The 26,183-nt window shown below is 41.5% G+C and overlaps 1 protein-coding gene across 1 annotated transcript; it reads right to left on the bottom strand.

Moving 5' to 3' along the window:
• On the bottom strand, window positions 1-24,379 carry TNFSF8 (TNF superfamily member 8). The gene is made up of 4 exons (XM_004594952.2): window positions 23,897-24,379; window positions 15,611-15,653; window positions 1,952-2,023; window positions 1-571 (listed from the first exon to the last, which is right to left on the bottom strand). Exons 1-4 carry the CDS (start codon window positions 24,098-24,100, stop codon window positions 183-185), a joined length of 708 nt encoding a protein of 235 aa, XP_004595009.1. The 5' UTR covers window positions 24,101-24,379; the 3' UTR covers window positions 1-182.
• Window positions 24,380-26,183: the final 1,804 nt, after the last annotated feature.

Genomic DNA, 26,183 nt, shown 5'->3' with positions numbered 1-26,183 from the left:
CTGACTCAAGGCTCCTTTTTATCCTAGAGCTGTCTTACCAAGAGTCACAGGAGACATATGCAATTTAACATGTGGTTTCAGTCTTGATCTAAAGTTCTCTTTTTGCCCAAGTGTTCAGGTGGATGAAATACTGTTTAGAAGCGAGTTGGTTTTTTCGTGAAGGCCAAGAGACCTGTTTATACTTAACTGCTGTATAAGAAGATAGACAACACATTTTCAAGGGGAAAGGTGTTGGTATCCACATACTGGAATTTGTCTACCATAACTGATATGGTAGCATTGACCTGCAAGTAATCCAGCAAGAACTGGGAGAGATTCTGATATATCCGTTTGGTTTGCAGTCCAGATTCACACACTGTCACCAGGGCTTGTCTTTTGACCTCTTTGTTGATGAGAAGCTCCAACTTCAGGTCGATGGAATGATTTGAACATTGTACGAGAAACTGTAGTTGACAAATGATGAAGTACCAACCTGGGAACTGGATCACCAGTTTCCCATCCTGATATTTGACTCCGTGAACAATGCCATCTTTGTTCCAAGACAGCCTTGTGCTGTTGAGATGCTTTGACACTGAGAAGATAAATTTGAGAAAAAGAATTGTTGAGAAAATTATAGGTAAATATTTAAAAAGTCTTTTGTTCAAGGATCCTTATACTAGGTTCACACTTTCTATGATGCTGCCTGGCATTCAACCAATGGATTTCTTTCATAGTATCCTATTGTGTCATGGTATTCAAAGCACAGGTAGAAAGTTACTTAGATTTATTTTCTCTTGTTACTGGAACCCGGAAGGTCACAGAATATGAGTATATTGCTATATTCTATACAATAGCTTTCCATTTAAGTATTATTATGATATTTTGTGATTATCATCAGTATTTCCACAAGGTCTGAACTATCACATTCATTTATCATGAAGGAGTGTTTTAGAGGGAAACTACTATTTGGCAGGCAATGCAGAGAGTATCCGAGATAAGAAATTCAATATTGTACAGCTGACAACCAATTTAGACATTCAGGTATCCAGGAGGAATCTCTATCAACCGGTTTTTGGCTTAAGATATTCCTTAACTGTTCATTGTATGGATTTTTGAATGCTTTTTTAAAATAATTATGTAGGCCTCTCATGTGCTCATTAAGAGGTTCCTGACATCTGGAATTTATACAAAAGCAGAGAATTAGATCCTATAAGCCTACATGTTTGTGTTGGAAGGCAAGTCTCTGAGTCCTAGCAAATGAAAATTAACACTGACTGGTAAGAGTGTCTTTCAGAACTGGGAGACAGATATACTAGTTTTAATTGCTTCTATACTTTCTCCTTCCAACTTCTCTCAATTCTACTGAAGAGTGAGAACTAATCCAACTGCAAAATTGAATTTTTAAGTGAGCAGAATGGCTATTCAGAGAATCTAGGCCATCTCCATATTGCATTCTTTGGTGGTCTAAGTGCTTATTGTTTCATTTATAAGCAGTCTCTTACCCAAAGAGAAATGAAACATGCAAAAGACCCGGTGCCAAGATGTTCATTAAGCTGTCAATCTGGGAATAAGGAAATTTCATGATTTCCTTGTGAATAACTTCATAGAGTTAGAGATTTAAAGCCTGCTTCTGTTACATGAGGGGAAAGAATTGAACTTGCCAGAAATTGGCAGATAGTTGAACAGAGAAGAATCTTGGGAGAGCAGGTGGCACAACACCTTCTGAGGACAGGTAGGCAACAAAGGAGTGATTGGGACTACGGATTGAAGAACCTCTTAGCCGTGAAGAGAAATTCTCCTCTTCCACCAGAGACATTCAAATTCAAATGATAAAAATACTACCATGCAGGCTAAACAGAACATGTGTGCAGGTCCTACTTGGACATGACTCTGTAATTGTGGCCTCTAGCTTTTCAGTGGCTAAAAGGACGTGGCCCTCGTCTGGTTAGGTTTCCTACATTTCATTACTCACCTTGGAGGTAGGCCCATGACTTCTTGAATGGGGCCCTTTTAAGAATACATAAGAGGTCCTCGGAGCAGTTTCCTAAAGATAAAAAGATTATACAATAAATATCTTGTGCTGTTGTAGGAACTGGAGCTAGCAGAGCCTTTTATGCCCTTTTGATGGAAACAATGATCATGTTTCCATTTTGGAGGTTAAAGAAAGAGCTTTGCCAATTCTGATTTTGTCATCAAGTATCTTAATTAAAAAAACTTTGTTCTTATTGATTGCACACACATAGGCTGCTACAGAAGACTGCGAGAGTCAGGCAAGGGAATGATAGGACCTGACTATGTCAACATGCTAGGTTCCATTTCTGTCAGCCTAAATATTTTATCTTAGTCTTTGTGGAAGCTCTATGAGGAGAGGCATTGTTGAGTCCTTTTGACAGATGGGGAAAACCCTGGGGACCAGCCAGGCTAAATACACAATTCCATGTAAGGCAATGGTAGTCAGAATGAGAATATCATTGTGTCATTTTAATAGTGATTGCTGTTTTCCTACCTACTGTGGACCAGTTACTAGTTTGGGTACTCTATCTGTATCAGTTCATGTAGTTCACAGACTAATCCTACAGGGTTAATCAGGATGCCTAGAGACAGTGAATGATACACCCAAGGTCAAACAAGTTCACAGAATAACTGGAATTCCCCATGTCCATCTGGTTCCAGAGGCCAAGTTTCCCCCTCAGCAGATAACGAATGTTAAAAACATTGTTGTATTTAATTTTAAGAGAACATAGGATTCAAGGTAACTTAGCAGAGCATCTATAATCTAGAACTTCCTTAACAGAGGCAAAACGGCATTTATGACACCAAGTATTTAAGAAACAAAAGTATATTTCATACATTTGTATTCATAGGAATGATAGCTCACATTTACTTATAATAATTTTTGTATGCAGAGAATCAAGGTATAGGTTCATGAACTACAGCTCATGAATTCAAATCATTCCTAGCAAATCCCTTCTTTCTTGGAGGCTTGATTTTCCTAAGCTAAAACTTGAAGCTCTTGACCTGATGACATCTTTTCAACAATGTCACCAGAGACAATCATTGAGCCCTATCCATCGTGATGAGGCAACCAAAGGCCCATTCAGTTGAGTGCCCACACCCTGTGTGTTTGCTCACTGTATCTCACAGTTGTGCTTTTTGCTCCGTAATCTTCCACATTGACCTTTTGCTCATAGATCCATGAGGCCTTGGAGTGATTGAAAGTAAATGAAGGGTTCCCTCTGCTGTCTGAATAAGCTCACTGCTACTCTACCCCACCCCCTTGTAGAAGTAGGGGCAGGTTTCATCTTGTCTGACCTATGGAGTGGATCTGGGCCACATTTACCCTGGTTGTAAGAGCCAAATGGCCAATTTCCAATCTCTTGGTCACATTCTTCATTCATCCCCAACATATGTCTGGTCCTGCCTACGGCAGCTTGTGAACCACTTTATTGAGGGTTGACAGCTTCTGACCATAGTTAGAAAGTGGCCCATCCTTCTCCTCTTGAGATAAGAAACATTAAGTTGGAAGGAGCTTCTGGGGGCAACTCCGACTGAATTGCTTTGCTTGGAGTCTGTTTCTGACTTCCTATACCTGCACAGTCAGGTTCAAGCTCCTCTGTGTGGCATTCACGGCCTTCCCATTCTGATCCCTATTGAGCTAGACTTTCTAACACCACACCTTTGCTTTTCCCATTTACTCTATATCTCAGCGATAATAAAGAGTGGCAGCAGCAGCGATAGCAATAGTAATATGTGTTGAGTGATTTTATTTTCTAGATATCCTGCTAAGCAAGTTACAGGCACTATTTTATTAATTCTCCCAATTACCCTATGAAGGAGATTCTGCAGTTATTTTCATTTTGTATATAAAAAAGTTGAGACTATCAAAGGTTAACTGATGTCCTGAGTGTATTGTTCACTGCTCCACTGAGGTATGAGGCTTAGAGTGCTCCCAAATACATCATGTTGATTTCTCATCCTACTTTGGCACCTGCTGTTTCCCTCTACTGCAACCCCCTCCCCCGGAAAAATTATTTATCTCTTGAAACACAGCCTGGTAGTAATCGCCTTCAGATACCCTCTCAGATCCTTCCCTCTGTTTGCCTATTTGCCTCCTTTAGCAAACCATGAACCTCAGGGCTGATACTTACCGTTCATATAGCTTTCTGCCCAGCCTACATGTTTGCTTACTTGAGTCATCTAGTCCATCTATTTTATGTCCCTCTGTGGATACCAGACAATAACTTAGAGCCTAGGTGAGGCAAAGGAGGATGCTGGTCTTGCCTTTCTCATAAAACAAGTCCTCATTTTCCCAGAGGCTCTGCAGGTCAGGTTAGGTTAGATGGGAAGATAAGACTTTCACCCTGGACCAAGGCCAGGGTATCACACCAAGAACAGGCTCTGCTTATTGGCCAAAGGCCCCCTCACACCATGCTACCACGCGGGCACCTGTATCAGGTGAGGTTCTGTAAATAGGTAGCTGTAGGAGTGCAAGCCCAGGCATGCTCTTACACATGCAGGCTCTTTTGTTGTTTTTTTCCCCTTTGGTCTTCACATGTTTAGTGAGGTGACCTCAGTTGTAATTCTGAGAAACACAAGGGTGGAAAAAACAACCTTTTTTTTTTTCAAAGCATTTGCATTTCCTGGGGTCAAATAGCATGGCATATTTTACTTTTTCTTAATCTTTTAGATGATTTCAAGTTAAAAGGAAAATATGGGCAGCCCCACTCAAATATGATGTCAGAGCTTATAAGAAGGGAGGCTGGAAGCAGGACACTCTAAGAGTTATTACGGATATGGAGCTGTTGAACTTGTACCCAATCCTAGAATATAGCACAATCTCTTCTTGTAACATCTCACAAGATTGTCAGCAGGAAAACAGTGTAACTTGCTGTGTGGGGCCAAAACACAAGGGCTCTGAGTAAAAGATGAGGGAGTTAGGACCCTCAGCTAATGGCGGATACTGCTTGCATCACTGTTCCTCAGATGCAGCTATAGAAGGACATATTCTGAGAACAGCCAACTCACATTCTAAGTTGCAGTCAATGCTATTCAAAGATGAGGTGGGTTTCTTTGGGACGGTGAATCTCTTGTTAAGGAGACTACACTTGCATTTCATGGGTGTGACTTGAGCCTCACCTTGTGAATTCTTCATCTGACTTTTTTGATTATGCAGAACAGAAGGAGACACTTGTAAATGGATATTCCTATACACAACCAGGATTCTACAAAGCCTCTGAAATTTTGAAAACTTGGAGCATGGAAGGCAGAACACACTCCTTGTTTCATTTCCCAAATGTGTTGGATGTCCAAAGGGTTCTATTCTGAAGAACAGAAGACTAGGTAGGGAGAAATGAGAGCCATCTGCAAGCTAAGTCTGAGCTGATGACTCAGGGGTTGGAATCCTGGCCTACCCTCCCTCTGGGCTGTTCCAGATGAAGAACAGTGGATTGGATAATCTAGAAGCGTTTATTTATTCTAAATTGTGAAGACCCAAGTATCCAGTGCCAGGCTTTTGTAGTGACAGAGAAGTCAATACTAAGCCAATTCAATGTGTCTTCACACATTCAGATTTTCAGACACTTGTAGTGGCAAGACAGAACATTATAGCTACAGGCACAATGTGTGTTATACATAGTATGGTTCTATCAGAACGTGCAAGGTTCCTAGACATTGAAGTCCCAAGAGAGATCATTTGGTCTTGGCTTGATAAACACATGGTACACATGCTTCACAATCTTGCCTCCCATTCAGGCTGTCTTAGTGAAGAAGGGGCAGAGCCTAGGGCTGAATACTATACTGTAGGGTGCTCTATCTTTCAGAAACCTCAAATAACCCAGAAATTCAGATGTACAAGTTCTATAAATTGTCTCGCCAAGCCTTGACCTCTTCTAGAAGGATCATGACCCCCTCTTTTTTTTCAGAAAGCTTGAGAAAAAAATGTGCTAATGAAATCCCCTGGCCTGCTGCAGAGAGAGGGAGAGGGGTTGCTCAAGGTGGTTGAAAGGCATATATTCTAGAATCAGGATGACGGTAACTTTACGACTGGAACTTACTTTGAAATTTTCTGATGTTGCCCTGAAAGGATCATTATATACCATACTAATGCAGACCCTCGTTTTTTGAATGAGAAGAGTGAAACCAAACAGATTGAGAGGCTGGTCCAATACCCACAGAAGTTCAGTAGTAGAGTAAGGTTCAAAACTGCAGAGCTCTTAAGTACCAGATGGAGACTCTTTTCCTGTCTTCTAATCCTCCCATGGAGTAGAGAGGGTGAAATGCAGAAAGAAGTGGGTTTACAGCCTTCGCAGACACTGGAATGAAAAACTGATAAGCCAGCTGGAGGTGTTAGAAAACAAATACTAATGAGCCTTCTGGGTGTTCTCTTATGGAAGAATGCCAGCTGATGACTTGAGACCCATGAACTGAGCCCTGCCAAGTCATAAAACATGGGCAACTGGGCTTCCGCAGAGATGCAACAACGCTCAAGGCAGCTCAACAGTGGCACAACACACAATGCTGACCTCTCAGACCAGATAGTATGTACTGTGAGTGCCAGGTAGCTTCCACTTTGACCACACCTTTGACATAAGGACAAGGCAGACATCACACATCTCAGAGAATGCACTGAGTGCTTGTCAAGGATTTTTACTTTGGACCCATCGCTTGCTCTTATTGAACCTGAGTCATCATACCTGTAAAGTGAGTTAAGGATGTTGTGAAGATGCAATGAGGTTATGAATGCCAAGAGATCAACTCTACACATGGCTAGAAGGGACACTCATCAAGAGGTTGTTCCTTTCTCTCTTCCTCATTGGAGTAATATGGCTTAGCATTGCCATTTAGCAGAAAGAATTGGCTGATGAAATGCTTATTAAAAGGGAGCTGATATTATTAGCCAATGGATTGGAGTTGCTCAGTTATGTACCTAAATGTTTAAAGCCATCTGATGCTTCCAGGAAAGTGCACAGAGTCCTTTATGCATCTGCAGAAAATATTTTATTTCTTCCAAGAAGGAAAGGAATTATCTTAATGACTCCGCAGTTTAGTTTCTTCCAGGAGAGTCCCAATAGTGACACCTAGAAGGAAGTTTCTCTGTTCTCAGTAGAATTTGGGGTCAGTGTAATCTCTTAACCTAAGGATCCTTTCTGCTGATATCAACACGATGATTCGTGCAATTCACCTTGGCTAACTGAGGATGGAGAAATGATTACAGGATGCGTATCTGTAAAAGTACAATGAATAACTTTGTCTTTGTGATAGTTTTGTGGGAATACCTGCCCCAGAATGGGTACAGATATGCAAATAGAAAATGACCTGTATCCCAACCCTGGAGACTCCCGGATCCTCACCAAGCACTATCAGTATGAGCACCAAGAACTATATCCCAACTGTCAAGGGGATCACAGGGAATTGGAGTGCGTTCGTAAGGCCGAGAAATGTGAGGTCAACCATTTCCTATCGGATCTCCAACACGGGATGGAAGAAGTCTAGATCCTTCCTCACAGGATCTAATGACATCGGAACAACAGCCAGGATCCCTGAACAGTCTGCAGAAACAGAACAAGAAACTTCCTTTGGGACTCGGGAGAGGAGCTTTCTCTGGTCCTAACTTAGTTCCAACTTTGGCTCCCGACCCTCTCTGGCAATGACCATCAGTGTTGCTCTGGAGCCACCAAAATAATAATAATAATAATAATCATCATCATCATCATCAGATAGACAAAGACCAGTAAGGAAAGCTTAGAACATACAGCAAACAACTTGGACTCTCAAATGCCTTACTAGGTAGGACACAAACTTACTCCTCACTAAGGAATTGAAGATTTCTCTGCACACTCTTCCTAAAACTGTTCTGCTCCCCACCTGTTAGCATACAACTTGTTAGAGTATAGGCCTGCTTGGACTATCCTAAAATTTGTGTAGTTCTGTAGATATCACACTTGAATACTATAAGCTCCTAAATATAAAAATGAAAATATACACGAGACAGCTGAATAGTACCCTATAACTATTTTAAGTGTATACAGGCCGGTTGTGTATAAACTAAAATCGAGATGTCTATGAAGTAGTTACAGGATGTAGTTAAGAACTTGCATATTCTAACATATTGGTCACTCAATACCATGTCAATTAATTTCACGATGTTGTAAATTGTTGTTGAAATTGTGTAGTGGCTTTTCATTGGAGGGGATGATATCCTGCCAGCTCTACTTTCAGACCGGGGATGGTTTCCCAATGAAACTGCTGAATTTGTCTGAACAATGAGATGCTGGACTCTATGCATGGTCCATGCCTGCAATGAAGGAATCATGACTGGTTATGATCTGTACTAATGTAACAATATGGAGGAACTCAATATGGGGGGAGGGTTTGCGGAAGGGTCGGGGGAATTCCAGAACCTATGAAACTGTGTCATAAAATGAAATAATAATAATAGTAATAATAAAAGAGAGAAAAAAGAAAATGACCTGTAAATACACATTGAGATCAAGTTAGAATTCATTGAAATCCCCCAAAGAAACTATAAGATTTTGGGATTTCTTCAATCCTGACCTGTTGAAGGATTTAAGATAAACCTATCTAACTACATGTTTTTTTTTGAAACCACAGGTTGCCACTGGGCAACTTTAACAAGTACAATTAAGATCTATAATTTAAAGAAAGAAAAGTAAATGTGGAATCATACAGTGAATCTGCTAATAATTTCCATACTTTTATCAAATATCCACATAGCTATTTGGGAGGTAGATGAATGGCAGCACTTTGCAAAATTAGACTTGATGCCAGATAGCATAGAGTTCCAATCCTATCTCTGTTTCTTGCTAATTATGATTTTGTATGTATCACTCAATGTCTTTGAACTGCCCTTCCTTCTTCCCCAAAGTAAAAAGAAAAATACTGACTTCAAGAGTTGATGGGAGACTAAGAGAGATAAAGTAAAACAATGAACTCGTGTGTACTACCCAAAGTACACAATGGCTCCCTCCCATTCTCTGACTTAGGGCTTGTATTGCATGGATGGGAGAAGTCGAAGCTACTGCATGTTGTATTCAGAGAACATGAGGGAAATATGGAGTAAAACAAGTTTGAGGAACAGACCTACTCTTTCTCCCTCTAACACGCTAACCCACTACCCTTCTTTCATCCTCTCTCCTTCCCTTCCTCTCCCAAATAATTAGAGTGGTGGAGAACTCAGATTGTTTTCTAAATTCAAATACTTCGAAAATTTTTAAGTGCTAAATTCAAGCATAAATGTCAACCTGTATCTCAATGATCTGGGTTTTTCCTTTTATCTTTTCTCCCCTCCTCTATCCTCCCATTCCCTGCTTCTCTTTCTCTTTTCTTCACTCTTTCCCCACCTCCTCTTTGTGGCAAAGGGAGGTGATAAGCCAGTGGCAGTTGACTTTAGAACTCTGAGTGGACTCTCCAGGACCCTGTTCATTTTATTCTGACTGGTTCATTTTCTAATATTTCTTGCAGAGAGATTTTTGTTTCCTGCTAGCTCTATTTAAAAAAATAGATAGCAAGTTTAAGACTGGGTTTTGTGTAACTGTGTTTAAATCAAGTGGTGAAGCAAATAGACTGCTTCTGACCACCTGAAGAGCAATGTACCTCCTGAGCAGAGAAGTCTCCCTTGCTGTGAAGAAATACCAAAGACAAAACAAAATGGGTGAACTGGACATTTGTAATCCAGGCCAGTGCATCTGATAGACATAAGATCTCTGTGAGTTTTCATTTTCTCTAGGGGAAGGGACTATAAGAGGGAGGGAAGCTGTGGCTTCTCTTCATGTCTTCTGCTCCCAGAGCAGTGTAGATACTCTGCAAGATTAGGAAGCATCCTCTCTGCTTAGACTTCTTTAATATCTACATTTCTATTTATCAGGAGTTGGGTGAGGAGCCTGCTAAGTCATGTGAAAACTGTAATGGAGCATGAATAAGTGGACAAAAAAAAAAAAAAACCCAAGATACTTGTTCGATTCTTGGACCCTTACACTTACTGCAAAATTCATCTTGGGATTATACCATCTGCTCCTTCCAGCTTGTCACATTTTAGAAATAAAAAACTCATCTGCCCAAGAGGGAAAGTAAATTGCTTCAAGTCCCAGGCCTGGAATGTAAGTATTTCAGATGCCAATCCAGTTATTTCTCTTGAGGGACACATCTTCAATTGGAGAAGGGCAAATGCACTGAAATGGTCAGGACCCCTCTTTGGTCTCTACTATTTCTACCTCCTGATGCCTTTGAATGTTAGTGAACATAGAAAAGACACAGGTCTTCTCATCAGAAGAAATCACGGATATCTCGTGATTCCTTAGGCTTCAGTTCAGCTTCTAGATACTTTGCTAGAGACCATTCCCCTGCTGTCTGCCGACTCTACTTCAGATACACCCATGTATGCACTCACTCATAGTGGCTCTTTCCACCCAGCTGGTCAACTAACCACACATTTCAGCGGCATGAAAACAGCTGGAGAGGAGCAGATGCAGGAGAAATGACAGAGTGTTAGAAGGATTCTCAGGTTTGGACAACCAGAAGGATACTGTGTGATAGGAGCTTGACTAAGTGTTTCACAATACCATCCTGATTAAGTGTGAGGTTTCAAATTGGATTAACCTGGGTTTGAGGTCTTACACTACTCTTTACAAACTGTGAAACTTGAGAAGTCAGTAAGCCCGTCTGTGTTCATCTTTTCACCTATAAAATGAGACTAACAGAGATGGGTGTGGTAGTGCAGTGAGTTAAGCTAGTGCTTGAGATGCTACTATCTCATGTTAGAGTGCTGATTTGAATCTTGACTGTTTTGTGCTTCTAATCCAGCTTTCTCCTAATGCATCTGAGGGACAGTAGACAATGGTCCAAGCACTTCATCCCTGCCACCTGCATGGGGAACCCAGATGTCCTTGGCCCCTGCGTTCAGCTAGCCTAACCCTGCTATTACAGGTATCTTTATCTCCGCATCTCCCTCTCTGTCACTCTAATTTTAAATCAATCAACCAGTAAACTTTACAAAGAAAGTAAAATGGGACTAATATTTATCCCTGGGTGTGTGTGGGTGTGTCTTGTTTTGAGGCCTTGACAAGATTTCTAAATACTCAGCCAGTTTTTTGCACTTCTTGTGCGCCCATCATTGCTTGCCATTCCTGCTTTGCTAGGGTCTCGTACAAGTGCCATGAGAGAACAAAGAAGCCATCTTAACAATAACCTGGAGAATTCCTCCAGGTGCAGTTGAGAACTGTCATTTGATTGGTGAGGATGTTTGTTATGAAAAGGCCCAGAACACACTGAACCCCAAGGACCAATATCCTGCTGCCAAAACTACAAGTCAGTAGAATTTAAATTGTTTCAGGATTTGTGAGGGGAATGGCTATGGGAGAAAACACAGAAACACAGAGGCTGGAAAGTCTATGAGTGGAGGAATGTTGTCCCTGAGAGTTTGCAGTGGCTAAACTAGCCAAGATCTTAGAGTAACAGAGGGGTTACACATTTGATTCCACATTGTCACCTTGGTTGCATTGAGGTGAACACCCTATGCTGCCAACTTCTCTACACATCCTAAGTCTTGCTATAGGTGTTATTAGGCACAAAGGTGGAACATTGTTGCAACTCAAGGTTGTCTTCTTGGATGTGAGCTATGGGCATAGATGAGATTCAGAATTTGTTGGAAACAGAATTGGATCAAGAAGTCATGAGAAGAAACTCAAGTCCTGCTTTGCATCCTTCTCTCTTGATTTGATACCCTATGTGGGATGTTACGATATCATTTAACTATGCAACACCAGGATGGACACTATGGCTAAAGGATGGAGGCTCAGCAGGTGGAAGACACAGGTCATGTTTGCTATTCCCTTTACTTTTATGGTTCCATTTATCCTTCTTGCAGGAGTTGTTACTAACTTCATCTTTTGAGTGAGTGAGCTAAGACTGTGAGAGCAAAAGTTTTGAAGAGAAAGGTTCTCTTCCTAGCACTGGTCATGAGCCACAGCCCCACCTGTGCCCTTGGAATGGTCTACTAAGTGCTAATCACAGGGTGTGGCTATGAAGTGACATTTGACTGGCAGATATTTTGACCAGGAGCGGGAGGTTTGTGCTAGGACTCAGAAATCCTACCAATAGCAATGATGGCTCTCCTGTGGCTTCCTTGCAGCTATACATATCTTATGTTGTCACTTTAGTGTTTACACGCAAACCTACATACATCTCAGGCTCTTCTCTGCTGCTTTCATTTTAATAGTGGAAGCATTCCCACAGTGTGTGGTACAGGGCTTCTTGGGAAGTATCTGACTTGCATTCCTGCTCTCCCCAGTGACAAATCACAGGCTTCCTCATAGGAGTTTCTAGAAGAATGGCTACCACGCTGCATGGAATATTTTGTGATGATATTTTCCAAAAGGTTTGATTTCCTGTGGGTGCCCATCTAAGATTGGTTATTAAGGATCAGATCTCCTCAAGACTGCTGTTCTTAGACATTTTTCTTCTTTCATCAAAACTAGAAGGACTTTTCCAGTTCATTTAGTATATTGTGGTTGGATAAAACCCAGAGAGAAGAGAAAACCAGCCTGTTATCTGTCGTCAGACTCCTCCCCATGTCACCTCATCTTTATGCTTCAGTGTATCTCAGTGGCAAAGCAGGGTTGGCTGGTTAGTGCTTGGGTAGGAGATTGCATTACAGAAAGCACTAAATGAAGAGAAAATCAAGAATCACACACAGCATTTAATTCACACTACATAGCTCAACCGCATCATGCAGGAGAATTCTGATACTTGCTATGCTGTTAACTTTTTGCACGGTCTTAACCAACCCACACTGATTTCTTGGGACTAATGCCTCATGTGCAGAATGTGACCATATGTCTCATAGCTGACATAACTCAAAGGAAGAATGGCAAGGGTTTTAACAAAAAGTCTCAGAGGTCTAGTGGAGATTATCACTATAGTTTTCAAAAATCAATCTCTTTAGAGACATTGAATTGTGAAGTTAGGTTTGGTTTTGGATTAATGTGTGCTCTGATAGTCCAGTCATGGCCCAGATGGGAAGGGATCTGATGAATGATCTGGCCAATGGTTCCCTAAAATTGGCATATCATTGATTCCCATGGTTTGAATACAGTTAAGGGTATTGAAAATTAATCCTCAAGTGTTGAAAATTAATCCTCAATTTGAAGCACTGAGATGATGGGAACTTAATTCAACTATATTTTAGAGGTATGCCTTACACAGTTGGTTAACGCTGGGTCTCCCATCCAAGTACTAACCAGGCCTGACCCTGTGGTTAACGCTAGGTAAAGTCATTAGGCTAGAGTCTCCATCAGTGAATTCTGATGGTTCTTCTTCTTTTTTAAGATTTATTTATTTTTATTGTAAATTCAGATATACAGAGAGGAGGAGAGACAGAGAGGAAGGTCTTCCACCCCATTGATTCACTCTCCAAGTGGCTGCAATGGCCGGAGCTGAGCCAATCCAAAACCAGGAGCCAGGAGCTTCTTCCAGGTCTCCCATGTGGGTACAGGGTCCCAAAACCTTGGGCCATCCTTGTCTGCATTCTCAGGCCACAGTCAGGGAGCTTGATGCAAAACAGGACCACCAGGATTAGACTCAGCACCCATATGGAATCCGAGGGTATGTGCAAGGTGAGGACTTCAGCTGCTAGGCTACCATGCTGGGCCCTCTGATGATTCTTGTATGAAGAAGCAGAGAGACCAAAGAGACCTATACACATGTGTGCTCCTTGTCTTTTGTCAGTTGATAATGTTTGCTGCCTCAGGAACCTGTTTTTGCTGGATGCAAACACTTGATTTTCCAGAACCACAAAATAAGCTTCTTTTCTTGATAATTATCCAACCTCAGTTATTGCATTACAGTAATGTGGAATGTAGCCTAGAGAAGTTTCCTCTTGAAATGAAAATTCAGGAAGCAATACGCAGATTTTATTATACCCATTGTTATCATTAAAACAAAATTGCTCTAAAAGCAAACCAATTTAACTTCCACTTTTATCAATCTCAAGTTGTAAAGAAAGGACTTCTAACACCAAAATATGTAGGAAGTGAATACACTCAGGGAAATGATAGCTCTTACATTAAATATAATTGGCCATGTGAACAGGAGGGTATGTTCTTCTTTCTTCTACTGTACTCTTACTCTGAACTGGATAGACTTTATTAAGGAGCTAAAAGATTAGTTAGAGCCCCATGTGCTTGGAAACCTGCTGCTAAAGTACTCCAACAGAAAAGATCCAGAATGCCTGAGGTCCCATTGCCTAATCTAAACCATGCTAGTTGCTGGAAATCAGGTTCAAGTTAAACATCATCTCTCTCCTTCAGGTAAAGAAAGATTTTCATTTTAGTTGGAAAACTCAGTGAGAGATGGTGGTATAATTGTGAGATGAGAAAGGGGAAAATTACATTTAGTTAGTGTGTATCACTATTGCTGTTATTAATTACTATTTTGTGGCAAAGTTCCATCTGAATACGTGGTACAATTAATCACAGGCACCTGCCTGACCCCAAAGTCCATACTGTTTCCAGTGTAGGAATCAGCAAACTCTGGTTCACAGGCCACGTCTCATTCTGTAAATGTGGTTTTTATGGAAATGCGGTCATGCTTACTTTGGGAGTAGTCTGTCTGCTCTAGCTCTACAACAGAGTTAACTAGTTGAAACAGTTAATGGTTCACAAGGCTTAAACTATTTACTATCTGCTATGTTGTGGGAAAAAATTGATTCCTTCTTCATTCTACCATGCTTCTTGGATGCAGTGTGACTACCTACATAGGCATTATGGAATTGAGATCACATAATCAGTAACTACTGCCAAGATGGAGATACTGTTGATAAAACTGTGAAAGACCTAGCATGCATCTCCATGAGGGACTGTTGTCTCTGCTTCTGAAATCTTTGGGTGACAGATTAGGGAAGGTCTGGCCAAGGTTAACCTGAAGGAATATCAAAATGTGATGCTGTCTGGTCCCAAGGAGTTCCTGGTGTCTATGAAAACTCAACCCTTCTGTACTCTTTTCCCTGAGCTGCCTGGTTATTTAGCGATGCTTCCAACATGGGCTGCACAGGTTACAGGACTGAATTAGGTGTCAATAAAGACACTGGGTTAGAGACATGGATCTCAGGGTGCTGTTTTAGTTCTGTATGGTCTTGGAAAAGACTCAGCACTTTCTCTTTCTGGGTCTGTCTTTTCTTCCTTTGTGGAATGAAAATGTGAATCAAATGCTTTCTAAATTGCCATCTTCAGTGTTAATTAAATTCTGATATCACCCCTTGGACTAGCAGAAATGATGTATTAATGAATGACTGGAAATTTGTGGGATGAGAAAGAAGTCTCTCTCTCTCTTTAAATCATCAACTTCATTATACATTTTGACACTTCCCAGTTACTTATTTACTTATTACCGTATGATGGTCATCATGTTGGTTGGGGGGTGCATGTGGACGAGAGTACTGGTCTGGGAATACTCAGATGAGTCAAGTTGCATCAACTCAACCCTGAGCAGTCCACTCCTCCCCCTACTCATTTTCCTGTTGTGTACAGTTAGAGTGATTCAGGTAGATAACAGGGAACCACTCCTTACCAGGCTATTTGGATGATTCACTACACACTTATTCCTAATTCCAAAGTCTTACCTCCTTTAAGCGGGAAGTTGTCAGGTGGGTTAGGAATGGAGTCCTGGAAGAGAAGAATGAGAATAGTACAGTGAGAATGATGTTCAATTGAAACGACCTTCTCCTGCCCCCTTTATGGTTATCTTCAAAGTATTGTGCAATTTGAAATTCATGCCCCAGTTGACTTAGTTCATAATGGGCTCCTTATTTATTTGCTTCACAACTTGCTTTTTGGAAACTCAAGCTAGGGGTTATTAGCCACATTTCTCAGGCAAGGACCATGCAGTTGAGTGGGATAAAATGACTTGCCCAGGACTACACAACATGCTTTATAACAGCTTAGGGGTCAGAGGTGGAACTCTTGGTTCCCAATCTGTGGCCTTTTTAAAAAAACCTTTCTATGCACATTATTTTTTCCTCTTCAGTCAACATAAGAACATTCCAGTGTAATATGTAGGCAAATGTGGTTTTCTTATTCGTTTTTGAATCATCAGTGAACATACCTGAAAGGTACATTTTTCTGTTTCTTGTGGTTGGAAAGTATGAATTGAGTATTTTTATGCCAAGCGCTGTGCATATACCATGAACAATTAAAATGGACTTCTGTCTTTGTGGTTTCATCGCAAGTTTATAGCTGAATATACTATACAAAAACGCATAACTATGTAACATAAGTGCAAATATATATTATATATTTATATAGTTGTATTATATGAGTTTAAGAAGTTCATGGGAAATGGAATTAAAATAGGTTATTTGGATGTAAAAATTTTTGCACAAGTTTTTCATAATATGCATTTTCTATCAAGTCTCTGAAGACTTTCCATGTATTATTTAGTGAACATAAACATGCATATACATCAATAGGTACATACATGTAGGCATATACACAAATGCATATGAATATTTGCATAAATGACTAAGAAGTTGACAAAAACAGACTGTTTTCTGCAGGAGGAAGTCTGGGCTGGGTACAGGTTCTCTGAGCAAGCACTCGACAAGAGCAAAGGGTCAGATCTCTCCCCTAATAAATTCAATCAAATTCAAATCTCTGCCAAAGCCAGAACTTAGCAGCTCCCACATGTTATTTTTTGAGTGCTCTATGCTCCCCCATTGGGTTCATTAACCCTTGAGCACCATTCTTTGCATTCCACTGACAGCTTGTTGTCTAGTAAGTAGAGCTCCTCTCTGGTCTGAATTGGTGGCAATGGGTCTCTGAGACTTTTGAAGCCAAAGCCCTGGCCTATTACTTACTGGCCCTGGTACTAATTTGGAGATGGGAGAAGTCTACTGAAATATATGGGACTCGGCTTTTCAGGTTAAGGGAGGAGAGCCTTGGTTTGGAATATGCGTCATTCTCTAAATGGTCTGTGATTTTATTGCCTTAGTGGAAAGCTTGTAACCTGACAGTGCTGTAGATCACAGCCTTTCAATTCCACATGCAGTTCACAGGAAAACTTGAGATCACAAAATTCCCCTTTGTGTTGCCTCTGTGAGACAGCCAACGTTTCAAAATTTAATAAACACCCAATTTACTGCCAAGCATGACAATCGATTAGTGTGATATTGGACTGGATAAAGAAAAACATTTACATTTAAATGAGGGGCTAAGAACATTGATTTTCTTAGCTGCCCAGTGCTCTATCCAGAGACTAACGAAAACCAGTCCAGTCACATCAGGGGCAACTAGTAATTGGGGGAAATATCAGCTCATTCAGCATGTGTTAGATGAGTAGCTGTGGCAGGTGTTAGTCACTAGAAGACATCCTGTGGTTTTTATGTTTTAGCCATTAAAATGCTCATTTAAAAATGCAAGAAATATATAGGACTTCAAGTTGCGCTATGGAGAGGAAGAATCAGAGTCTTAGTTCTCAAATGTGTGTGTCTCTGAATCCTATAAGGGAGCTTCGAAAAATGCAAATTCTGATTTAGCACAGAAATTCTATTGTTCTGACAAGCTCCCAGGTGATGCTAGTATGTCCTGATGAAACTGAAGTAGCAAAGCTGTATGTGTAGTATAGGGATGAGGGAAGACTTTTGATGGGAGTAAGAGATGATCTCTTTTCCCTGTCATTCAAATATTTTCTGGCTTACTAACTTCCAACAAGCCATGCCAAAGGCAAAAGCAAAGTATCTCAGTTTCCCATACCTCCCCTTCAGAGCCCGGGAAAGAGAAGATGGAAGTATGAAGATACCAATTTTGAAGAGCTCTTTAGCTGAGTGTCTATGGCTTCTTCTGACTTCTATGGTAGACACAAAAAGTCAACTATGTGTTTTCCAGTTCACCAAGCTAATTTAAGGAAGAGGAAACCAAAGCATTCAAGATTTAGTAGAAAATCCTGGACTGCAGCCCTCCAGTTTGCTTGTTGCTGCCCCAGGACTGATGCTCGCTTCAAAAACCAAGGTTCATCCTTGTTTCTTTCCCATAAGTTGGTTGTGCTTTGTGGGATGGAGACGCGGGGCCTGAAGCGATGTGACTGTTAACATTTGCTCAAAGCAGGTTAGACTCCAAAGATTAGACTGAGTACTGTTCATCAACTCCTCTTTGGTATGGCATCTCCAAGTTTTAGATTTCTCCCTCAGTTTTGCCCAGGAATCTGGGTACTGGCTGGGGAAATGTCATCCTTCTTGCTCAGAGACTTGGCTTTCAAGAAAGTTGTATCATGGCCAGCACAACAGCTCAATCAGCAAATCCTCCACCTACAAATTCAAGTATCCCATACAGTGATGGTTGTGGCCCAGCTACTTCATTTCTGATCCTTCTCCCTGTTTATGGCCTGGGAAAGCAGAGGATGATGGCCCAAAGCTTTGGGAAACTGTGCTCATGTGGGAGATCCAGATGAAGCTTCTGAGTCCTGGACTCAGGTTGGCTCAGTGCCAGTCATTGTGGCATTTGGGGAATGAACCAGCAGGTACATGATCTTATCTGTGTTTCTCCTTCTCTCAATAAATATTCTATTCCAATAAAAATAAATCTTAAAAAGACAAGACGGAATCTACGATTGACCCACATGCATGCAAATAGACCCTCTCTGGTTGCCATTGTCTGTTCCATGAAAGATCTTGGCAAACTTCTTAATGGCCACCAAACTTCATTTCTTAAGTGTACTCTCTGATTGCTCAGCCTTTGTGGATACATGATGAGTATGTGTAAAATGCTTAAGTTCCTTCTGGTTACAGAATGAGGAATCTTTGATCTTTTTATGCTGAAGGAAAATGATGCCCATCTCAATCATCTTTCCTCCTATAACTATTTTCTTTCTTTTTATCACTGCAATTGGAGGGATTAATAATACTCCCTCCATTGAGAGGTTGTGAACATAATTAGGATACTTTATATAAAATTTCCGTGATTGAAAATGATAGTTATTTTTGAGATTGCCTTGATTCTAATGGTGTGCTTAATGTATCCCAAAACCTTGAAAATCTTTCACAGAGGAGCATAGTGTAGGGAGCAGAGCATTGATGGGGGAGGTGCAATCATCTCCTTTTGGCACAAAATGCTTACTGTAGATTGAAATTATCAAAGACAAATGAAATGTGCATGTTCCAGGATGAATTTCATTTTCCCATTGGCCTCTAAATTGTCTTAAAAGGTGGGCTCTGATTTGTGGTGCATTGAGACTTATTTTCATGCTACCATGATTAAATGATTCATGAAGGTTACTCTTGAAGTTAAATGTTTCATATGCTTTATCTTTTTTGCTCTTTATCTTGATTTTAAGAATAATGGATACATGAACACTTAAGAGAAGTGACTTATCAGATGGTTTTACAGATGTTGAATAGTATAGGGTAGACTCAGACTTGGATCTATTGACTGTCAAAGCAACGCTCTTTGATCACTGGCTATATAACATCTCTCTAGATTAGGGGAGGATAAAACTGTGTAGAAAATTCTCCTGAGACTTAGGCTAGTGAACGGAGGGCACAGGAAACACTTAATGAAAAAACTATTGTTCCTGGGAGCACCTGGTTTGGCATGGTTTGCAATAAGGGAATGGGGGACCAGAGAGGCTTGAATCATCGCTTCTTCTCTTTAAAGGACTCACTGTCTTCTGGGGATATTGGAAAAAATGCAGATACTGTTTCAATGAGTCAGGGATAGGCCCTGAGGGCTTGTGTTTCTAATGACTTTTTAGATGATGCCAGTGTCTGTGGATATCATATGACATTTAAGCAAGGGCTTAGCAACAGGCAATCAGAGCACGTGAGGTCTTCAAAGACTTCTGAAGGAGGATGGCTGTGAGGCTGGGAAACCTGCCTAGTCTGTAGGATAGAATGGCGTCTTGTCCTTTCACTTCTTCTCTCAGTGCCATCTAGTCCTGCTTTCTGCTATTGCCCTGTCTAGTTGGACCAACTTCTGTTCTGGCCCCATCCCGCCCCTCTTCAAACCTGGGCTTGATTTTCTCTGAGTTGAGCATCTCTTTGCTGTTTTGTCTCACTTGGATCACCTGCCTTGCTTTCACCCACCACCATTCTGCAAATAGAGCACCCATCTCAGCAGAAGAACTCCAACTAATGAATGTGGAAAAATAATAGAGTTAGGTACTTGTTCTTCCTCAATCTCAGTACATGGAGCCAAGGATCAAGAAATGTGAGAGCTGCTGTGTTGAACGCTTGTGACTCCAGGGTATAACTCCATAGTATACTTATGATAAGAAGGAAAAAAATACAACCAGTCACCATCTTAATTAAGCCATTGCATATATTTTCTGCACAAAAAGGACAATCTGACATATGCTTCTAGCTGTGCTATAGTAAGAACTACATCACATTACCTATGTACTATTAATCCAGATTTTCATCTGAATATGCTGATGAGTAAATATCAAAAAAATCCAGAAGATGAAATCTATCACAGAATTGGTCCGGGCCCTTCAAAGCAGTCAAGGTCATGCAAAAAAAAAAAAAAAAAAAAAAACAAACAACAAAGGTCAGGGCAGATTCAAAGAACTACTCAGAGTGCAGATCACTTGGGAACTTGTGAAAAATATAGACTTTGATTCAGGAAGTCTGGTATGGGCCTGAGGTTTAGCATTTGTAACAACTGTCCAGGACAACCCTTTAAAGGGCCATGTTCTAGATTTAAGTAGATTGGATCATAGTACATAATACAATACACAGCTCTTGGTGTCTGGATCCAGAAACACAACAAAAACCAATAGATATAGAAGATATTTTTGAAAAAACAGAGAAATTAAAAGATGTGCTGTCTATGAGGGAGGGCTTCAGGAGATTCAAACAGGAACCATTATCTGCAATACCTTTTTGTATGGATTTGTTGAAGTTCTCTCATATTGTTATTAGATGATATTAGTAAATTCATCCAAACTCTATTGACCATGACAATGGCTTTATGGTAAGTAGGAGATGGATATTGAAGGTCATGTTGATGAAAGGCCATGCTCTCCATCACATACGTTCTCATACGGATGTAAAGACAGTATCATGTGACAGAATATTGACACTTGGCCAATCTAGGCTCAAGTTTGTGCACCTGCACACCAGTCTACTCTTTTATTATAAGTCTAAACATTTTTTAAAGCAATGATGTGAGTTTAAGACATGTTCCACATTTTTAGAGGACTGGATTCCTTCCATCTTCCATAAACACCTCTCCCATCTTCAGGAGAAATTCCTCTCCTGTCTGATCTGGGGCATTTTTCCCAGTATCTGAGCTCCTCCACCCATGTAGGTCTTCCCTGCACAGCCTGGCTTTGGACTTGCTCATGTGAAGATTCTCAATACGATTAATGTCGATAAATGGAATACATGTCAGCCATATAGAATAACTGGTGGAGGGAAGTATCCCAGGGTATTTCAACTCCTCTATATGTTGTATCTGAGCTTATGAATTTCCTAAACCACCACCACCAGTCACTACCATAAACAGCCTTGCTATTGGTGGGGGAGTTAGACTATTACTATCATGTGCATTTTTCTTTTTTAAATAAAATGTTCTTTGCTCGTAAAGAGAAAAGAGTTAGTAACATTCTCTTTCTAGAAATGGTATAGCATCCTTGAAAACCTTGAGATCCTGTGCCCTTTGATCTAATCACTTGGAATGGAACCATTCACATCCTCTCCTTTGTCTAGCTAAGTGTAGCCTCCTGGAATAAAGAACAGATGTGTCTTTAGGGTTGAGGGCATGAGAGCCTTTGTAAGGTAAACACCTGGGAGCCTGTCTAGTATTATGTTGGATGTATTCCTTTGTCTCTCAAGGAAACAAATTTCATTGCTTTTTTTTTTCTTTGCTGTGCCAATTGTGTGGAATTTCATCTTGACTTGGTTGCAGACTCTGCGAGCCCACGTCTATGCATGTGCACTTGGGCTTACTCAGCGAGTAGCTGATTTTCTTCCTTTCCACATCTATGTGAACAAGCATCTCTATCATAGTGGGACTTTTACTTTCTAAGGGGCTTACTTTTCCAATCTTTTTGGAGGTTTAGTCACAACTTTTACTCAAATTCATTAGGAATTCATCCCATAAACACACTTATAAATGTAACTAGAGGGCAAAAACTCTACAGAAAATATGTGTCTCTTACTAGGCAGAGATAAAATAAAGTACAAAGCATTGAGTCAATAGCCCACCATGCAACTCCTCAAAAGAATGAAGTGGACTGGTATGTCTTGACATAGCAATATCACAAAGTCAAATTATTAAATGAACAAAGCAAGGTATGAATTCCAGGCTTATTACAGTTATGTGTGTACTATGAACTGATTTTTGGAAATATATACAGCTACCTGTTCACAACTTGTAAAATCAGTGAAGACCGATAGTTGTTGGGCATGCATACGTGAGACACTTTTACTTTTCTTTTCGTTCTCTTATTTGCTGATTACTTTTCTTAAATCATTTAATTGCAATATTTCACAAAAAATAGAGTTCATTGTAAACATTAGTAAAATAAAATACAACCACTGCTGAAACTTTAAAGAAATGACTAAAACCTCAGTTACACAGGAAATGCAAGAGGGGAGATTTTGTTGGTGTGGTTCAAGGGTCTTAGAATCATATCCTGTGCTTAGAATCATATCCTGTCCACATTAGACATTCAATAAATGTTTGAGTGGCCTCTTCTGTCTCTCCTAGTGAGTTAAACCTTGCCCATCTCTGATCTCAAAGTCAAGCCTCAGGGCATCTTTGCTGGTGTCTTGTGTACCCATGTCTTCTCTGAACTTTCACTTACTCTGTTCCACCAACCAGGGGAGCCTTGTTCTTTGCTCTCCCCTCTCCACCCATTCTTGAGCCCATCTGAACTCCAGTCTCTATTGAAGTTTTCTTAAAGCCAGCTGATACAACGCTCCCACTTGTTGATTTGTGGCCTTTGGCCTATGTGCCTATCTTATATATATTATATTTAACCAATTTAGACACTTTATCTTATTTTAAAAAAATTTATGAGCAATCCATGCCGCCCATATTAACACATCCTGCTAGATTCTCTGCAGACACCAACTTCCTAAAACGAACAGCAGTTTCTTTTGTGATCTCATCTGTTTTCAGACACAGATCTTACCATTGCCTTCCAACAAAGCCAAGCTCCAGGCACAGTCTGCCCCGGCACAGCGCGCACCTCAGTGGCACTTTGGGTTCTCAGTCGTCCCGCAGGCAGCAGGCGCTGAAAGTGCTTCTCCCTTCTCCCTCACTGCTTTGTGCCTCTGGTGGCATCCCGAGCCCTTCAAAGCCCTGGCTTGCCAGGAAGCTGTCGATCTGTCTTGCGAGCTTTAACGTTGAAATACCCACAGCTCTGGGGGAACACTTTCCCTCTAGAAAAGTTACTCTGCATCTTATCTCTTAGTTTAAAAGAAAGAAAAATCTTCCTGGCGGTGGAGGAGGCCTTGGGAGCACCTGTAAGGAGAGTTTAAAACAAAGAAAAAAAAAACCCCCATGTCTCCCTGTTGGTCTTCAAGGCCCCATCAGGAATGGTGCAAACACATGCTTAGAGTTCTTGCCTTAATTTGGGTCCCTGGCTTACCGCCTCAGGGTCAGTAGTTCTTTTGTATTCTTTTGGCAGATCTGGAAAGTTTTGAGATAATGATCCAACAATGTTTCTCTCAAAAGCCAAGTTGTTTCACAGAGTTCAGTTCCTATTTCTTTTCTCCTGTCTCTACCACATACATAGATAGCATGCACAGATACAATTATATATATCCTATTTGATTGTGTCATAGGTATGTTACATACCTATTACTTTTTGCTCTCTACCAATTTATAAACTGGTCCCCGGTTGGCACCCTCTTGGAGACGCTGGACTGAGCTCAGGAAGGAAGAGTAAGCCGGAGGAGTTCACTTACCGTCCTGCGTACCACCAACACCATGAAGGTTGCCACAGTGAAGACGAGAACCAGAGCCAGCGTGGCTGTGGTGAAGCAGAGGTAGCTCCGGCTTGAGGGTCCCCACGGGCCAGCGACAGGAACCGCAGGCACGTGCATGGCCTGCATGGCCGTGGCTGCGGGAAGGGGCCCTCGCGGGAATGGCTGTTGCAGCCCTGGGTCCATCCTTTATATAATCTTACCCACATCACACCTTATCTCTCTTCATCTGACTCGATTCTGGGCCCAGTTCTGTTCCAAGAAGGATTTTCCCCCTGCATCCTGGATCATGTGACTTGGAAAAAAAAAAGCCTTCACAGGCTGCTGCCTGGGCCAGAAACTCCTCTCCGGGGGCGTGGGGTGAAAGGCGGCGGCAAGGGTGGGGGAGAGGCTCATTTTTCATAGCCAGGGATTAATTTGGGTGCAGAGACTCTGCCGCTACAGAGAAAGTGGCTGATGTCAGAGGGTGTGGAGGAAAGTGACGGTTCCTCTACGCGAGTATGTCTGTTTGTGCGCAAAACCAACTTCTGCTTCCTTGAGACTCAGCTCAAAAACTGCTTCCTGCTGCACTAGTGGCTCGTTCCCTTTGGCAAGGCCCACAGCTCGGAGGACCTCCTGGCCGGGCCTCCGAGGCTGGATTCCTCCCGCTGCCTTGCAGTGTCTCCAGTGAGCTCGCTTGTACAGATTGCACCTGCTGACAACTGGAAACACTGTCGGTTTTCTAGGAAGGAGGAACTCAGAATTTCCCAAACGAAATATAAGGGCAGCTTTAGAGGTTGTTAGACAGCAGGCATCTGGAGAGATGGATGTTTTCAAAAAGTATCCTTGTAGTGTGTTTGAATCTCAGGTACCAGGACTGCTTTAAAAAGGGAAAGGAATTAGTAGTGACAGTAGGGGAGAGAGAGAGACAGGGTGGTGTGGAATGCAGGATGTGTGTGTGTGTGTGTGTGTGTGTTCTGTCTGGTATGTGCTGTTTGTGTTGTGTGTTCTATGTAGTGTTCATCTGCAGGCTGTTTGTGTGGTGTGTATTTGTGATGTGTGAGGTATGTTGTATGTAGTATGATGTGTGTTATGTGTGAGTGTGAGAGTGTGTGTAGTGTGTGTGATTCCTGTATTGGAGCTCCAGCTCTCTCAGGCACAGTGCTGTAGTGGCCTCAGACACTTCACCCTTTGGAGCAGGTGATATTTCCTTTCTGCAGATGGGAAAATTGTGGGTAAGAGAGATTGGAAATGGTCCCAAACAAAGTCACAAATGCTGATCAATGAAAGAAGGTCTCATTACATATCCAAATTTTCTTGGCCCCCAAGGCCCATGCCTGTCCATTTAAGCTTCATCCCATGTGAAGGCAGGAAGCTTGAAGTCTGATCTCAGCCCTTGCTCCAGTCAGCCTTCGGTCCTTGTACCCATGTGCATTATAGTCATGGCGAGGCAGAGATGCGGTGATGTAAGGGTACTCCATGAATGGGAAGAGACTTGGCAGCCAGCATGGAGCAATTCCGGTTAAGCATCCTAGAGAGGGCCCCTGGCCAAGTCTGGAGTTTTGTTAGCTAGTTTCCCTGGGGGCAGAGCTGAGTCACTGCTGTGGTTACTGATGATCTGTATATCAGACACCATTCAAAGTATTAATCAGTGCAGAGCTGCTGCCTCCAGATGTGGGTCTGAAAATTACACTGTCTCCCAGCAAGTAGCCCAGATTGGACAGCACTCAGGCCCTTTCCGGCTCTCTAGCGGCAGGGGGTGTATCTCTAGAAATCGAAGGCGAGCTTAGCAACCCCTAAGGAACTGTCTTGTGTTCAAAGCCAGGCTCATATTGTCACTGTTACTGTCATTGTGTCACCTGAGTTAGGTCAGATTTTTTCAGAATTGATCTGGACAGCCCTTCCCGGTGACTCTGTAAAGTCACAGAACCTGGAGATGGAAAAAGCATTATGAGTTGAAGTATTTTCTTGGGCAAAATAGAGTGATAGATGCTATGCCCACTTTACAGCCAAGCAAGTTGAGGCCTTCTTGATCCCAAATGAAGCTTCATCTTGGAAGAAGTGTCCATGCACATTCCATGAGCTGTGTGGCTCCTTTGGGGAGGAGATTGTGAAGTCTGGTGGGCATGGGCAGTGAGTGGGCAGCATGGGTTCTGTGATCTGCCCAGAGCTGCTGAGAACAGCCTGTTCCCTTGGCCCTCTCAGTTCAGCCTCTTTGATCGAAGTGGAAAACTTCTGATTGTTGAATGGAAGCTGTGAGTGTTGAAAAATAAAAGGCTTTGCTTGAACT

Source organism: Ochotona princeps, chromosome 14 (assembly GCF_030435755.1).
Source record: "Ochotona princeps isolate mOchPri1 chromosome 14, mOchPri1.hap1, whole genome shotgun sequence".
Taxonomy (NCBI): domain Eukaryota; kingdom Metazoa; phylum Chordata; class Mammalia; order Lagomorpha; family Ochotonidae; genus Ochotona; species Ochotona princeps.
This window is presented reverse-complemented; position numbering and strand designations above follow the sequence as displayed.